The following is a 12271-nucleotide window of genomic DNA, read 5'->3' as shown; positions in this document are numbered from 1 at the left end:
CAGTGGAAGTTCCTCACAATCTCAGGAGTTTCTTCCGTTTAAATGGAATATTTACTGCGAGAAATACTGAGTGAGATTTCATTTGTCATCTTTTTTGGTTTGTTTTCTATTTATTTTGTATTTTATAAGTCAGGAACAACGATAGCTCATTGATTTGTCTATCAGGTGTCTGCCTGCCCTGTTCCCTCCCTAGACGTTCTACAGAACTTTGGAACAGCCCTTTAGAATCATTTGAAAATAAAAGCCCATTATATATATTTAGCATTGCTGCATACCGTTGCTGTGTATTAGTACTGTACAATATAACCACCTCAAACAGAGGGTAGCAGGGTAGCCTGGTGGTTAGAGTGTTGGACTAGTAACCGAAAGGTTGCAAGTTCGAATCCCTGAGCTGACAAGGTACAAATCTGTCCTTCTGCCCCTGAACAAGGCAGTTAACCCACTGTTCCTAGGCTGTCATTGAAAATAAGAATGTGTTCTTAACTGACTTGCCTGGTTAAATCAAATAAAAATGGAAAGGATTTCACTGAACAGTTTGATGTTATGTGAGTTTTATATTTTTTTATCCGAGCGAGCATACTGCCACTGGGTATTCATACTGCCACTGGGTATTCATACTGCCACTGGGTATTGATACTGCCACTGGGTACTCATACTGCCACTGGGTATTCATACTGCCACTGGGTATTCATACTGCCACTGGGTATTCATACTGCCACTGGGTATTCATACTGCCACTGGGTATTCATACTGCCACTGGGTATTCATACTGCCACTGGGTATTCATACTGACTGCCATGGGCATTCATAATGTTTGTGTATGATATATGTACTGAGCCTTTGTCTTTAACTGTCTGTCTGTACCTTTGGATCTTCTTCATTGATTATATCTGTTCAATCAGGCGTCTGCCAGCCCTGTTCCGTCTGTGGATGTCCCACCCAGCTCTGGTCATCTCCAGCCTGAAGGTCAGAGGGCACTGAAGCGGATGGCTCGTATGACCCCTTTGTGGAGGACCATGGGTACTAAACCCTACGGGGCGTACTGTCTTAACAACTATGAGTGCTCCACTGGGATCTGCAGGTAAGGTATCTGTCACACACACCTGGGCAACACACCTGGGTCACAACTAATCGTTACAGTGCAAAGCCACACTGCTGCATCAACAGCACCACATTGTTGACTTGACCTTGTCTTATTTGGCTCCCAGTTCCATGTATGAACGTAGATTGTTGCCCAGCACGTCAGTCAGGCCCTTTCGTCTAGTCTTGCTTTGTGAAACAAGGGGTTAATGTGTGAAACAGAAGGTTAATGTCTCATTAAGATCCCGTTGACTAGCTTTTCATTTAATACAGCTGAACAAAACACCAACATGTTGCTGATTCATTCTAAAATAAATGTATCTACTGCCCCCCCCCCCCCCCTCTCTCTCTCTCTCTCTCTCTCTCTCTCTCTCTCTCAACCCCCTCTCTTTCCTCTCCTTCCCCCTCTCTCTCCCTCTCATTCTCTCTCTCTCAACCTCCTCTCTTTCCTCTCCTTCCCCCTCTCTCTCTTTCTCTCTTTCCCTCCCCCCTCCCTCTCCTCTCCTCTCCTCTCCTCTCCTCTCCTCTCCTCTCCTCTCCTCTCCTCTCCTCTCCTCTCCTCTCCAGGGGTGGCCACTGCATGTTCAGCCAACCCATCAAGTCCTAGAAGAGAAGATGGAGGAACGCTCCCAACATTTTTCCCAATCTGTTCTCCATGGACATACCCTCCCTCTCCTCTACATAGCCAAACATGCAGACATTATGTGGCTTGACATCTATCTATGCAAAACAACCTCTGTATTCATAATGTATAGCTGAAGTATGAGAGGGGTTAACATATCTTAAATGTAGGGTTAAGGTACCTAAAATATATATATATTCCTGAAGATTTTGCTTAGGCAAAGGGGATTGCTATATTTTACTCTATCTTTCTGACTTTACCAAAGTAAGCAGATGACATGATGATAAGGGTAAGATTTAGCCTAATATTACAGGTTAAAGCAGATGACATGATGATAAGGTTAAGATTTAGCCTAATATTATAGGTTAAAGCAGATGACATGATGATAAGGGTAAGATTTAGCCTAATATTACAGGTTAAAGCAGATGACATGATGATAAGGGTAAGATTTAGCCTAATATTATAGGTTAAAGCAGATGACATGATGATAAGGGTAAGATTTAACCTAATATTACAGGTTAAAGCATCTTTAACAAACCCCTTATTGAGATGTTCCTAAGAATGTATCGTCCTTTAGGATTTTCCTTAGGCAAAGGGTTGGGTTACGTTTTTAGGGAAAATAATTCTAAAAGGGTTCTTCGGGTGTCTCCGTAGGAGAACCCTTTCTGGTTTCAGGTAGAAAGGGTTCTCCTATGAGGACAGCCAAATAACCCTTCTGGGTTCTAGATAACGCTTTTTTTGTTCTACGAGTGAAGATGTGATATTGAATGCTAGCTTTTGGACCGTACCAAGGGGAACAGCATGTACATGTGACAGACACATGGATTTTGAGTTATAAGGTTTTCAATATTCTACTAATATTTCATACAGGGTGCTGGCCAGAGATAAAACAGTAGCTAGGCGCCTAAACATAGTCATTCAAAGTGCTTCACCAGATGTTAACAGTCAACACACTCACATTCAAAGTAATGGTGACTATATTCGCTTTGCCATCGAGGAATTTATCCTCCAACTACATCTGTCGTGCAGTATCTGTTCCATCGGATTAGATGACGTGGCCTTTAAAAAACAAATCTGAATCAGATACATTTCATGGTACATATCATACTTTGATCATACTTGATAGTGACGTGGAGAGAGATAGGGCAATGTCATAACGTCAGACTTTGGAACTTTGTGTTCCGGGTAAAAAATTATACAACAAAAAAAAGAGAGAGAAAAAGGGGAAAGGGAGAACAAGAGAGAGAGAGAGAGAGAGAGAGAGAGAGAGAGAGAGAGAGAGAGAGAGACCGTAGTGTCATTGAACCAGAGGTAGAGGGGGAGAGGAAGAGATAGATAGATAGATAGATAGATAGAGAGTGAGTGAGAGTGAGAACAGACATGGAGCAATGGTTATGTGTAATGATTGACCTCACCTTTGACCTCTCGGCCAGATGTTTTATGCATATAGAGATGTACTAGAGAGCTCGTCTCCTGTCTTTGCAATGGCCTTTGGTCCAAGTGCTCTCTATCCAACTTCATGTTTATGCATGCTCACTTTTTTCTACTTTTATATATAGAAACATATTTAAATCGTTTTCGTATATGTATTTACTTTATGTATGTAATTAAACAAGTATTTATATCGTAGTCAGTATTTTGTGAGATTACAACTAGTCTCAAGGTTGGGAATTATGTTTAAGCCTGTGGTCTGATGAACAGCATCAAAATGATATATTTTTTATTAAGATATCTTATTTATACCATTCGTTATCATTCGTACTCATTTGAACAAAATGTCATTAAAAATATCCTATTCATTGTATTATACTTCCTCAAACTACGTGGTTGCCATAGATACCAACGTATATCAATCTCCTCTGGTCACAAAACAATGTGCAATACTAAATAAAGAGTAAATAAATTACCCCTGAGGCAGATTTTCTTTGTCTTTTTAAGCCCCTTTTCCGTGTGTCTACTACGGTCTACTACGGTCTACAACGGTCTACTACGGTCTACTAATATCAGTCTCTTAATATCCTTGTATTTTCATAACGCAAACTTTGGAAATAAAGAATAGACGTTGTTTACATATTTGTGAAATGTTTGTACAGATGTAGGATCTTAATTTGACTGGTATTGTCACAGCAAAATAATCCTGCAGCAATGGGATTTGAGTCCATAAACTTGCTTGATTGGCAGTTAGGCTATTAGCTGGCCAAAAGTAGACTACGTGAAAAGTGCAATACTGATAATGTAACTGTGAGTTCATGTGGGTTTTCAGTGAATTTACATGAGTCATGAAGCTCATCTGCATTTCCTGCAGTGCAGGACGAGAGATCAAATTAAGATCCGACAAATGTACAAGATGAACCAAACTGTAAAACTCAACTGTCGACATACTTCTGGCTTTGAGCATGCATCACACATACTATTTTTTCCGAAAAATAATTTCCAAGTCAGTTAGAAAATACAAAGATTTTAAATGAGGTGCTACAAAATCAATAAAAGTACTGCGAACAGAAATACATTTGACTTTAGTTCTCTAACCAAACTGCAATGCAGGGTATATTAAACGCAGTTCATCATGATCTATTTTGGCATAGAGAAATAATGACTGTGTGCAACCTATATGGTTTCATAAACATGTACAGCATAGGTATGTACAGCATAGGTATTTGGGATTGCTACAGATGTAGGATCTTAATTAGACCTATTTTGTCACAGCAAAATAATCCTGCAGCAACAGGACTTGAACGTTTAGTCCATAATGTTGCTTGATTGGTGGTTAGTCTATTGGTTGGCAAAAAGCAGACTACATGATGCAATACTAAGTGCAATATTCTTAGTATAAGCGTGCGCTAGTGTGGGTTTTCATTACATTTATATAATCACAAAGCTCATCGACAGGAAAATTCTCAGCAAGAAAATAGTGATCAAATTAAGATCCTACATCTGCAGGTCTAATGTTTCTTGCACAATGTCAGGGTCAGCCAAGTATGTATCATAGAGAGAGATAGAATAGTGGTGATCAGAGACCAGTTAGCCGAGAGGGTCTCTTTCTTGCTTCTCTCTCTCTCTCTCTCTGTCTCCCTCTCTCTCTCTCTCTCTCTCTCTCTCTCTCTCTCTGTCTCCCTCTCTCTCTCTCTCTCTCCCCCCCCCCTCTCTCTCTCTCTCTCTCTCTCTCTCTCTCTCTCCCCCTCTCTCTCTCTCTCTCTCTCTCTCTCTCTGTCTCTCTCTCTCTCTCTCCCTCTCTTCCCCTCTCTTCCCCTCTCTCTCTGTCTCTCAATTAAATTCAATTCAATTTGCTTTATTTGCATGACATAAGAATGTACATATTGCCAAAGCTTACTTTGGTAAACAATGTTGTCAACGGGACAACAGTAACAGCAATAATCAAAGGTTAAAATAACCAAACAATGGACGATAACAATAACAAAGGCGTAGAGGACATGTTGGTTGGTCTGTCAGACACTGTCCCTCATCTTATGGCAGGCAGCAATGTAGTGCGCTGTCAACCCACAGCCTGTGTCCTCCCCCAACAGGACGGGTAGCCTGTTCCCATGAGAGAGGTCTTCAATGTAGTGCGCTGTCAACCCACAGGCTGTGTCCTCCCCCAACAGGACGGGTAGCCTGTTCCCATGAGAGAGGTCTTCAATGTAGTGCGCTGTCAACCCACAGGCTGTGTCCTCCCCCAACAGGACGGGTAGCCTGTTCCCATGAGAGAGGTCTTCAATGTAGTGCTCTGTCAACCCACAGTCTGTGTCCTCCCCCAACAGGACGGGTAGCCTGTTCCCATGAGAGAGGTCTTCAATGTAGTGCTCTGTCAACCCACAGTCTGTGTCCTCCCCCAACAGGACGGGTAGCCTACTCTCATCAGAGAGGTCTTTGAAACCTTGAATAAGGGTTTCAAATTTGGGGAAATAACACTCTAATTGTTTTATATTTTTAACATTTTGTCTGGAAATGCAGCTCCGTCTCAGGTTCTGCTGTGGTGCAGTGGCATGCGCGCATGTGTGTGTGTGTGTGTGTGTGTGTGTGCGTACGCATGTACATGTGTCAAACAGACATCCCCATAAAAGCATTTGATGACTCGACACATTATCAAGTTCTCCTGTGCATTTAGTTTACGTCTGTCTGTGTGTGTGTGTGTGTGTGTGTGTGTGTGTGTGTGTGCTCTCTATGAGACAGTATGGGTCCCAAATGGCACCCCATTCCCTTTATAGTGCACTACTTTTCACCAGAGTCCTATGGGCCCTAGTCATATGTAGTGCACTACTTTTCACCAGAGTCCTATGGGCCCTAGTCATATGTAGTAGGATGCCACTTGGGACATAGACTGGGGCTATGAACCAATGAGTCACAAAGACAACCAGCATGCCTGTGGCTCAGAGGAGGTCTTCACTCCAACCCAGATGATCTACCCACAGACGAGCCTCCATCCTAGGATCCACTGGAGTGGTGGAGAGATGGGGGGGGGGGGTGGAGGGGTGGAGGAGAGGTGAAGGGGTGGAGGAGGAGAGGAGGGGTGGAAGAGGATTGGAGGGGTGGAGGAGAGGTGGAGGAGAGGAGGGGTGGAGAAGGAGAGGAGGGGTGGAGGAGAGGTGGAGGAGAGGAGGGGTGGAGGAGATGAGGGGTGGAGGAGAGGAGGGGTGGAGGAGATGAGGGGTGGAGGAGAGGAGGGGTAGAGGAGGGCTGGAGGAGGAGAGGGGTGGAGGAGAGGAGGGGTGGAGGAGGGAGGGGTGGAGGAGAGGAGGGGTGGAGGTGGGAGGGGTGGAGGAGAGGAGAGGAGGGGTAGAGCAGTGGAAGGGTGGAGGAGAGGAGAGGAGGGGTAGAGGAGTGGAGGGGGTGGAGGAGAGGAGGGTAGAGGAGGGGTGGAGAAGGAGAGGAGAAGTGGAGGAGAGGAGGGGTGGAGGAGAGGTGGAGGGGTAGAGCAGTGGAAGAGAGGAGAGGAGGGGTAGAGGGGTAGAGGAGAGGAGGGGTGGAGGAGAGGACGGGTGGAGGAGGAGAGGGTGGAGGAGGAGAGGAGGAGAGGTGGAGGGGTAGAGCAGTGGAAGAGAGGAGAGGAGGGGTAGAGGGGTGGAGGAGAGGAGGGGTGGAGGAGAGGAGGGGTGGAGAAGAGGAGGGGTGGGGTGGAGGAGGGAGGGGTGGAGGAGAGGAGGGGTGGAGGAGGGAGGGGTGGAGGAGAGGAGGGGTGGAGGTGGGAGGGGTGGAGGAGAGGAGAGGAGAGGAGGGGTAGAGCAGTGGAAGGGTGGAGGAGAGGAGAGGAGGGGTAGAGGAGTGGAAGGGTGGAGGAGAGGAGGATAGAGGAGGGGTGGAGAAGGAGAGGAGAGGTGGAGGAGAGGAGGGATAGAGGAGAGATGGAGGAGGGTGGAGGGATAGAGGAGTGGAGGAGAGGAGGGATAGAGGAAAGGTGGAGGAAAGGCGGAGGAGAGCAAGGGTGGAGGGGTAGAGGAGAGGTAGAGGGGTAGAGGAGAGGTAGAGGGGTAGAGGAGAGGTAGAGGGGTAGAGGAGAGGTAGAGGGGTAGAGGAGAGGTAGAGGGGTAGAGGAGAGGTAGAGGGGTAGAGGAGAGAACCTCTATACTCATCTGTTCTGTTGAACACTCAGTGAGCACTTGACAACCACTCATAGAACACGTTAACAGCTACACACAAGTACACACATACACACACACACACACACACACACACACACACACACACACACACACACACACACACACACACACACAGGGGACTGTGGTATTGAAACGTGTGTCTCTGCCGCCCCCTCCTGGTTAACACAGTATAGTGAATACACTGAAACAGTTCCTTTTTTATGCACTAAATATAGTTGAAGTCAGAAGTTTACATACACCTTAGCCAAATACATTTAAACTTAGTGTTTCACAATTCCTAACATTTAATCCTAGTTCAAATTCCCTGTCTTAAATCAGCTAGGATCACCACTTTATTTTAAGAATGTGAAATGTCAGAATAATAGCAGAGAGAATGATTTATTTCAGCTTTTATTTCTTTCATCACATTCCCAGTGGGTCAGAAGTTTACATACACTCAATTAGTATTTGGTAGCACTGCATTTACATTTTTTAACTTGGGTCAAACGTTTCAGGTAGCCTTCCACAAGCTTCCCACAATACTTTTGGCCCATTCCTCCTCACAGAACTGGTGTCAGGTTTGTGGGCCTCCTTGCTCGCACACACTGTTTCAGTTCTGCCCACACATTTTCTATAGGATTGAGGCTAGGGCTTTGTGATGGCCACTCCAATACCTTGACTTTGTTGTCCTTAAGCCATTTTGCCACAACTTTGTAAGTATGCTTGGGGTCATTGTCCATTTAGAAGACCCATTTGCGTCCAAGCTTTAACTCCCTGACTGATGTCTTGATATGTTGCTTCAACATATCCACATACTGTTCCTGCCTCATGATGTCATCTATTTTGTGAAGTGCACCAGTCATTCATGCAGAAAAGCACCCCCACAACATGATGCTGCCATCCCCGTGCTTCACGGTTGGGATGGTGTTCTTCGGCTTTCAAGCCTCCCCCTTTTCCCTCCAAACATAACGATGGTCATTATCGCCAAACAGTTCTATTTTTGTTTCATCAGACCAGAGGACATTTCTCCAAAAAGTACGATCTTTGTCCCCATGTGCAATTGTAAACCGTAGTCTGGCTTTTTTATGGCCGTTTTGGAGCAGTGGCTTCTTCCTTACTGAGCGGCCTTTCAGGTTATGTCGATATAGGACTCGTTTTACTGTGGACATAGATACTTTTGTTCCTGTGTCCTCCAGCATCTTCACAAGGTCCTTTGCTGTTGTTCTGGGACTGATTTGCACTTTTCGCACCAAAGTACGTTGATCTCTAGGAGACAGAACGCGTCTCCTTCCTGAGTGGTATGACGGCTGCATGGTCCCATGGTGTTTATACTTGCGTACTATTGTTTGTACAGATGAACGTGGTACCTTCAGGCGTTTGGAAATTGCTCCTAAGGATGAACCAGACTATTGGAGGTCTTACATTTTTTTTCTCAGGTCTTGGCTGATTTCTTTTGATTTTCCCATGATGTCAAGCAAAGAGGCACTGGGTTTGAAGGTAGGCCTTCAAATACATCCACAGGTACACCTCCAATTGACTCAAATGATGTCATTAGCCTATCAGAAGCTTCTAAAGCCATGACCACATTTTCTAGAATTTTCCAAGCTGTTTAAAGTCATCAGTCAACTCAGTGTATGCAAACTTATAAGTTATAAATTATAAGTGAAATAATCTGTCTGTAAACAATTGTTGGAAAAATTACTTGTGTCATGCACAAAGTAGATGTCCTAACCGACTTGCCAAAACTATAATTTGTTAACAAGAAATTTGTGGAGTGGTTGAAAAACGAGTTTTAGTTCCTCCAACCTAAGTGTATGTAAACTAGTTTTAGTTCCTCCAACCTAAGTGTATGTAAACTAGTTTTAGTTCCTCCAACCTAAGTGTATGTAAACTAGTTTTAGTTCCTCCAACCTAAGTGTATGTAAACTAGTTTTAGTTCCTCCAACCTAAGTGTATGTAAACTAGTTTTAGTTCCTCCAACCTAAGTGTATGTAAACTAGTTTTAGTTCCTCCAACCTAAGTGTATGTAAACTAGTTTTAGTTCCTCCAACCTAAGTGTATGTAAACTAGTTTTAGTTCCTCCAACCTAAGTGTATGTAAACTAGTTTTAGTTCCTCCAACCTAAGTGTATGTAAACTAGTTTTAGTTCCTCCAACCTAAGTGTATGTAAACTAGTTTTAGTTCCTCCAACCTAAGTGTATGTAAACTAGTTTTAGTTCCTCCAACCTAAGTGTATGTAAACTAGTTTTAGTTCCTCCAACCTAAGTGTATGTAAACTAGTTTTAGTTCCTCCAACCTAAGTGTATGTAAACTAGTTTTAGTTCCTCCAACCTAAGTGTATGTAAACTAGTTTTAGTTCCTCCAACCTAAGTGTATGTAAACTAGTTTTAGTTCCTCCAACCTAAGTGTATGTAAACTAGTTTTAGTTCCTCCAACCTAAGTGTATGTAAACTAGTTTTAGTTCCTCCAACCTAAGTGTATGTAAACTAGTTTTAGTTCCTCCAACCTAAGTGTATGTAAACTAGTTTTAGTTCCTCCAACCTAAGTGTATGTAAACTAGTTTTAGTTCCTCCAACCTAAGTGTATGTAAACTAGTTTTAGTTCCTCCAACCTAAGTGTATGTAAACTAGTTTTAGTTCCTCCAACCTAAGTGTATGTAAACTAGTTTTAGTTCCTCCAACCTAAGTGTATGTAAACTAGTTTTAGTTCCTCCAACCTAAGTGTATGTAAACTAGTTTTAGTTCCTCCAACCTAAGTGTATGTAAACTAGTTTTAGTTCCTCCAACCTAAGTGTATGTAAACTAGTTTTAGTTCCTCCAACCTAAGTGTATGTAAACTAGTTTTAGTTCCTCCAACCTAAGTGTATGTAAACTAGTTTTAGTTCCTCCAACCTAAGTGTATGTAAACTAGTTTTAGTTCCTCCAACCTAAGTGTATGTAAACTAGTTTTAGTTCCTCCAACCTAAGTGTATGTAAACTAGTTTTAGTTCCTCCAACCTAAGTGTATGTAAACTAGTTTTAGTTCCTCCAACCTAAGTGTATGTAAACTAGTTTTAGTTCCTCCAACCTAAGTGTATGTAAACTAGTTTTAGTTCCTCCAACCTAAGTGTATGTAAACTAGTTTTAGTTCCTCCAACCTAAGTGTATGTAAACTAGTTTTAGTTCCTCCAACCTAAGTGGATGTAAACTAGTTTTAGTTCCTCCAACCTAAGTGGATGTAAACTAGTTTTAGTTCCTCCAACCTAAGTGGATGTAAACTAGTTTTAGTTCCTCCAACCTAAGTGTATGTAAACTAGTTTTAGTTCCTCCAACCTAAGTGGATGTAAACTAGTTTTAGTTCCTCCAACCTAAGTGTATGTAAACTAGTTTTAGTTCCTCCAACCTAAGTGTATGTAAACTAGTTTTAGTTCCTCCAACCTAAGTGTATGTAAACTAGTTTTAGTTCCTCCAACCTAAGTGTATGTAAACTAGTTTTAGTTCCTCCAACCTAAGTGTATGTAAACTAGTTTTAGTTCCTCCAACCTAAGTGTATGTAAACTAGTTTTAGTTCCTCCAACCTAAGTGTATGTAAACTAGTTTTAGTTCCTCCAACCTAAGTGTATGTAAACTAGTTTTAGTTCCTCCAACCTAAGTGTATGTAAACTAGTTTTAGTTCCTCCAACCTAAGTGTATGTAAACTAGTTTTAGTTCCTCCAACCTAAGTGTATGTAAACTAGTTTTAATGACTCCAACCTAAGTGTATGTAAACTAGTTTTAGTTCCTCCAACCTAAGTGTATGTAAACTAGTTTTAGTTCCTCCAACCTAAGTGGATGTAAACTTCTGACTTCAACTGTATGGACTGTATTCTCGTCAAGGCTTATGCTGTTCAACTATTGCTGTTCATTGGCTATTCTTCAGATATGCTACATATTCTATCCATCTGCTGTCCATATTGTCTACACATCCCATCACACACATTATACAGTGGGGCAAAAAAGTATTTAGTCAGCCACCAATTGTGCAAGTTCTCCCACTTAAAAAGATGAGAGAGGCCTGTAATTTTCATCATAGGTACACTTCAACTATGACAGACAAAATGAGAAAAACAAATCCAGAAAATCACATTGTAGGATTTTTTATGAATTTATTTGCAAATTAGGGTGGAAAATAAGTATTTGGTCACCTACAAACAAGCAAGATTTCTGGCTCTCACAGACCTGTAACTTCTTCTTTAAGAGGCTCCTCTGTCCTCCACTCGTTGCCTGTATTAATGGCACCTGTTTCTACTTGTTATCAGTATAAAAGACACCTATATATTTATAAAATGGGTTGGTCTAATCCCTGAATGCTGATTGGTTAAAAGCGCATTCCAGCCGGTGTCTATTCCACAAGTTACCACCGGAACAGCCCTATGACGTTAAAATGCCTATTTACTCTGTCCCGTCTGACTGAGCAATCCACTGTCTCATCAGCCCAGCCAGGCAATTTATAAAATTGATCTCCACTATAAAAAGCATCTAGACATTATCTCACATTTCTTTTAGACTAACATTTAGTTTTCAACAGCGGAGATTTGTTTTAACCTTGCTGTCTGTCTCTCCAGCATTTGCAATATTGTTTCAACATTCAAATTCAGTCTCCAGCTGTCCTATAGGAATGCATTTGTACAGCAGGGACCGGGAGTCGGGAAGAGACAGACAGTCAGGCAACGTTTCTCAACCTAATCTGGCATCATTTTAATGGATATATACAAAGAAATGTATGGAAGGTCAAAATAGTATAAATACATTCATCAAAATAACGTTTTTAATGAAAGTATGCCAATCATTATTATTTATGTTGTCCTAGACTACCTGGCTAAAATGTTGCTTGCTAGCCTAATTTCCTTTCATGACAACATTAGCTAGCTCACATTAGCCTTCTACATATTGAACTTCCATCCTGTCAGTCCAGGGGCACAATGTATGAATTAATGGTTGTGTCAGAATCGCAGAATTGGCCAGTGTGGAGAATG

At 42.4% G+C, this 12271-nt stretch overlaps 1 protein-coding gene across 2 annotated transcripts in view; it reads left to right on the top strand.

Annotated features, from left to right (window-relative positions):
* Nucleotides 1-3621, top strand: part of LOC109906310 (liver-expressed antimicrobial peptide 2-like) — a 3956-nt gene extending 335 nt beyond the window's left edge. The window contains exons 2-4 of one of the 2 annotated variants that reach the window (XR_004203353.1): nucleotides 903-1081; nucleotides 1648-2015; nucleotides 2067-3621. Coding sequence is in view for 1 of the 2 variants with exons in the window: in XM_031791769.1 (XP_031647629.1) it covers nucleotides 903-1081; nucleotides 1648-1687 (219 nt within the window). In the remaining variant the exon portion in view is untranslated. Of the gene's footprint in view, nucleotides 1-902; nucleotides 1082-1647 lie in introns of both variants that reach the window. The other variant, XM_031791769.1, reaches the window with a different exon arrangement.
* The last annotated feature ends 8650 nt before the right edge of the window (nucleotides 3622-12271 follow it).

This window comes from Oncorhynchus kisutch, linkage group LG16 (genome assembly GCF_002021735.2).
Source record: "Oncorhynchus kisutch isolate 150728-3 linkage group LG16, Okis_V2, whole genome shotgun sequence".
Lineage (NCBI taxonomy): Eukaryota > Metazoa > Chordata > Actinopteri > Salmoniformes > Salmonidae > Oncorhynchus > Oncorhynchus kisutch.
The sequence above is the reverse complement of the archived record's forward strand: the minus strand, read 5'-3'. Positions and strand labels throughout refer to the sequence as shown.